The sequence below is a fragment of the Mesitornis unicolor genome, unplaced genomic scaffold, assembly GCF_000695765.1.
Source record: "Mesitornis unicolor isolate BGI_N332 unplaced genomic scaffold, ASM69576v1 scaffold43033, whole genome shotgun sequence".
Classification (NCBI taxonomy): Eukaryota; Metazoa; Chordata; class Aves; order Mesitornithiformes; family Mesitornithidae; genus Mesitornis; species Mesitornis unicolor.
Genome location: NW_010177497.1, coordinates 1 through 5,017, shown reverse-complemented (window position 1 = coordinate 5,017; position 5,017 = coordinate 1). Strand labels below are relative to the sequence as shown.

Here is a 5,017-nt window from a genome sequence, read left to right as displayed (position 1 = left end):
CCCAGCTCGGCAGGGACAAAGCGCTGCTCAACCCCATCGTACGCTGGGTGGGGGCGAACCCAGGGCAGTTTGGGATTTACCCCTGTACTTTTTAAATATTTACAAGAAACAGATACACAGAACTCTACAACCCTTAGGAACCCAGGGAAGGGAAGGGAGCATTGAGAACACAGCACAAGGCAGGCAGCAGGAGCAGCTGCTTTCGGATTCCCAAGAGAGAGGAGGAGGAGGAGGAGGAGGAGGAGAAGAAGAGGAGGAGAAGAGGAGGAGGAGGAGGTGCAGGACTAATGTTTTGGGCTCTGCCAAATCAGGTCCCTTTTCCCGTTTGCTTTCGCAGCTCCAGGCCCGTGCCCAGCTGCGGCTGGCGGGGCTCTTCCCCTCTGCATACTGGTGCGGGCAGGCGCTGGTGGACGTCCCCCTTTTCTGGACCCTGCTGTGCCTCATGTTCGGGGTCCTGCTGCTCTTCAACCGCACCTGCCCCATGCCGGCCAGCGCCATCCTGTCCCTGGTGAGCAGTTTCAGTGTGGGAAAATCAAATCCCCCTCCCTCATTTCACAGCGAGTATTTGCATTAAATATTTGAATCAAAACAGGCTGTTCTAGGCAGACTTTCATATACCCCCATCCATCTCCTGGTCACCAACATCAATCTCTCTGTCTCTCTCTAGATCATTTGTGTCACTGGTTATGGAGTATCTCTTGTCCTCCTCATCTATTTAATTGCCTTTAAATTTCGCATGGGGCGAAGCAATCGTTACATTTGGTCTTTTGTCTTCATCCTGGTAAGTGAAGTGAATCTTCATTCTGAAGTGTTTGATTTGCACATCTTGCCACTTGAGGTTTAATCTCAAATATATTGATAGTCAGCAGAATAACCCAGATCAACGACAAATCACCTATTTTTTGCAACAATATTAATATTGCAAATACTTTTTCTGCTTTATTCCAGGTGAATTTCACTCTCTATGTGACCAGTGACCTACATGAAACACTTTACTTCATCTTCTCCACTTTGATTCCTGTGTTTCCAATGCTGGGCTGCTTGATATTTGCTGTACCAGTAAGTAAACATGTCCTACTAAATTCAGTAATGGTGCAAACTGGAAAAACTTTCCAAATTTGCTGTCTCAGTGTGCCAAATAGACAAAGAATGAGAAAAGGCAACAGGAGAAGAAAATATCCAGGCTGTGGAGTGAGAGAAGGGACCAGGATCTGATTTGTCAAACCTTTGTTCAATTGGGATATTTTGGGTTTTTTTAGTTACAAGAAGCTGCTACGATGACTGTGTTTTGGCAGCCAGGGCAGCGTGGGAGGGGAAGATGGTGGGACGTGAAGACCTGAAGGGATGAAGTGAGCTGACAGAAGGAGACAAAAGGACTGGGAGGAGAGAAGCAATGATGGAAAAGATTGATCAGACCTGGCTGGTTTGAGGCACCTCTGAATGAGCCACAGCCAAGAAGCTGCAGCTCTTTGAATTTTTCTAACCGACTGATATATTTTTTTTCTTCTAGCGTTATTCATTCATCATCGGTGGTGGTTTTCTGGAGTCATGGAATGACATCTTCGTAGCTGTCTTTGCAGTAAGGAGCAATTTTATGATGGTTTTTTTGGAAAGGATGACTGTGATGGACCTGCGCTGGGCTTGCATCGCTCTCCCCATAAATAAAGCATGGGTTATGTGGCCAAAGTTTCACATTAAATATTGGCGGGGGAGGTACATCCAAATAATCATGGACTCGTGTGACCCCTGGATGCTGTACCACGTCTGGGAAAATGGTGGGGGGCTTAAGTGGAGCTCATGTAAAAGGCAGAGATGTTATTAATCAACTCATCGGTCTAATGCTGTTTCTACGAAAGACAGACACCATCTCTGGTCCCATGGGATGTCTGTTGGCTGCAGGTTAGCTCAGCTCAAACTGCAGCATGAAGTCAAGGCTTTTGCAAATGATCTACGTATGATGTATGAGACACATCAGTTTAACTTCTTCCCCTTTTGGACCTATGTGACTGTCTTTTAAATAGCTGAAGTCAGTGAGATAGGTCCCTGCATCCCCTTATAATTAAGATTATTTGAGTGTGTTGTTACCTTGTCTCGATACAAAACCAATTCATCTTTGCTTTTCAGCCTTACATCCACTGCGTGATTTTTGCCTTCCTCCTGCGCTGTTTGGAGATGAGATATGGAGAAGCAGTTGCCAGTCTTGATCCTATCTTCAGGTATGTGCTGGGTGCTGGGTCCCCCTCCAGAGACAAAGAGTGAGCTTAAAAACATTTTGCAAACTGTGGATAAAGCCCACATTTTTATTTTAACCCCTTTATCTGCAAAGGATGAAATGGAGAATGAAGGGAGGGACCTTTTATTTTCCCATTGGATCATTACAGTTTCCAACTTTACTTACTGGAGTTTTCCTGAATGCGTCTGGAGGCAAATTCCCACTGAGGGTGTTGCAATAGGTCGGTTGAACTGCGGTGCCCTAGAAAGAATAATAAATATGATTTAAGGGTTTTTTTAACTAGGATTCATAGCTGAGGTTTCAGGACATTTCACTACAGCTGGCTAAATTAATAGCCCCAAATTGAAATCCAACATTTTAACTCCTTTTCTGAAGTGTCAGTGTTGTCCTCTGCAGGATGAGGAGTTGCCCTAAAGCTTCATCACCATCATAGACTGGGTCACCTGCTACCTGTGCCCTGCTTATCTGTTGCCAATGGGATGTGACTGACCTCCAAAGTCATGTAGGAGATTTGTAAAAAGCATTAAATTGTCAGACAGTTAGATGGCCAAGTACTTTTGAAAACCTGCCCCATGTATTTTAATTCTCCTTGAACATTGGCATGTGGCGAGCAAGAGACCAGCCAACAAAGAAAGAAAAGCTGAAGATTACCTTTATTTTCTCATGCATGCCAGTAGGATAGTATTTTATTTCCCCCGTGAATAAATATTTGAGTGAATACTGTGCAACAGCTCCCTGAATTCAAAAATATATAGCAGGGTGCTGTGTTGGCACTGCCCTGGGAACAAACTTGTGAATTTGGGACCTTTCAGCAGTGATTCTGGTGACACCATCTCTCCCCCTCCGCTCGCAGGATCCAGCAGAGGAAAGCGGTCGCCCGCCAGAACAGGGACCCCCCTGGGGAGGAGCCCCCCGAGGTCCAGGCAGAGAGGGAGCGGGTGAGGAGCGCGATGGCCGCCCTGCAGCAGGAGGAGGTAACGCGCCCTTCTGACGTCTTGGCTCTTGCATTCATTCTCCATCCTCGGGTCTGTCTCTGCTTTCTTAGCTCATGCGCTGGTTATTTCCTGATCTGATGGCCAAACATGCATCTCACCATCCAGCCCACAGTCACCCTGGCACCAGTTTAGCTGGCACTATTTATTGCCATTCTGCTTTTTTTTACCTTTTTTTTCCCCCTGTTGTTCCATTTCCTGACTTTTAATTTTTTTTTCTTAATTTAGAAATGTTCTCTTTAAAGAGTCGCACTTAATGGTAAGAACAGACGAGCTGCCTCGTGAGACGAGAGGAGAGTTTTTATTTCCCCCTTCTCTCCACAGGAGTCGGTTATCGTTGTCAGCAGTTTGCGCAAGGAATATGAAGACAAGAAAGCCAGCTCCATCTTCAAGAAGAAGAAGAAAGTTGCTGTCAAAAACCTCTCTTTTGGTGTTAAAAAAGGTTCAAGTATTTTGCTGCACCCCCTCTAAATGACTAAAATCCAATGTGAAGGTCACATTTGGAGGCCATATTTTTGTTAGAACTTTATTGTGTGCAATCAGACCCAACGCACCTGCACTCCCATTCATCACTTTAATTTATTGGGATAAGTTAATGAGCAGCCTTTTCTCCTACTGCACTCCTAGATATTGCCTAGCGCACAGGGAAAAAGGTCTCGTTAATAATAATTATTATTGACAGTTCTTGCATATTTGTTCTAGGAGAAGTATTAGGTCTGTTAGGACCCAACGGAGCTGGAAAAAGCACGACTATAAATATGATTTCTGGAGACGTAGCAGTGACTGCCGGGGAGGTAGGTGATGCCTTTGGAGCATTTGGGTGTTGATCTTGATGCCTTTATAAATGAAGGATGTGATAAGGCAAGCTGGAAATGCAGCCCTTAAGTCAGGGAATTCATGTACATGTGACCCTGGGTATTTACAGAAGTAGTAAGGAGAAAGTGTTGATATATTCTAGATTTCGTCAAAATCAATGTTACAGATTTAAGAGTTTGGGCTCCACAAAATCTTCAGCGTGCAGTTGAAAACCATTGTGAAACTCCTCAAGTCTTGTAAGAAATGTTGACATCTTAAAAAAACCCAATAATAATACTCTTCATAAACAGTCTTGCAAAACCAGGAAATGGAAAACAAATGTGAACAGGGTTGGGCTACTAACAACCCATCATTAATTATGTGCAGGATGATTAATGACATGTGCAAGGGGAGGGGAAATACCATTGCTGTTACAGATTTGAGACTGAATGCTTGAAATAGAAAAGCATTACTAGGAAAAGATAATCTTATGTTGGTATTACTACCCTAAGCTTTACAGCAGTAAATGCTGCTTGGTTTTGTGGAAACGCTGTCCTGGGTTCAGCTGTGGTAGATGGAGATGATCAATCCAATGATGCTGGACCAAATTTCCCATGTGCTAATGAGGTTCCTCACAACACAAGGGAAACTGTGACTGGGTTTCGAAGGGATTCATTGATTCACCCCAAAACACCCATGGCCGTGGGTGTGTGTGTTCGTGCAGGTGCTGCTCAAGAGCCGCGATGCAGCCGTCCCCTCCCCAGGTTGCTTGGGCTGCTGCCCACAGCAGGACCCACTCTGGCTGGACCTCACAGTGCAGCAGCATCTGGAGGCGTACGCTGCCATCAGAGGGATGAGGAGGGAAGGCGCAGCTGTTGCCATCAGCCGGTATGAAGCCAAATGATTTCAGCTTTTGGTTCTTCCTCTCTCCACAGCTGCATGAACTCCATGAGCTCTCTCCACAATTGTACAAGCTTCAACAAGGCCAAGTGCCGGG

At 45.3% G+C, this 5,017-nt stretch overlaps 1 protein-coding gene across 1 annotated transcript in view; it reads left to right on the top strand.

Moving 5' to 3' along the window:
* The window catches only part of LOC104538779 (ATP-binding cassette sub-family A member 9-like), a gene marked incomplete at both ends in the record, with an annotated part of 16,672 nt that extends 11,764 nt beyond the window's left edge, over positions 1–4,908 (top strand). The window contains 9 exons of the mRNA XM_010182107.1: positions 338–508; positions 668–781; positions 949–1,092; positions 1,547–1,579; positions 2,125–2,216; positions 3,087–3,207; positions 3,553–3,667; positions 3,928–4,019; positions 4,745–4,908. Of these exons, the coding sequence (XP_010180409.1) occupies positions 338–508; positions 668–781; positions 949–1,092; positions 1,547–1,579; positions 2,125–2,216; positions 3,087–3,207; positions 3,553–3,667; positions 3,928–4,019; positions 4,745–4,908 (1,046 nt within the window). The remainder of the gene's footprint in view (positions 1–337; positions 509–667; positions 782–948; positions 1,093–1,546; positions 1,580–2,124; positions 2,217–3,086; positions 3,208–3,552; positions 3,668–3,927; positions 4,020–4,744) is intronic.
* Between the last annotated feature and the right edge of the window lie 109 nt (positions 4,909–5,017).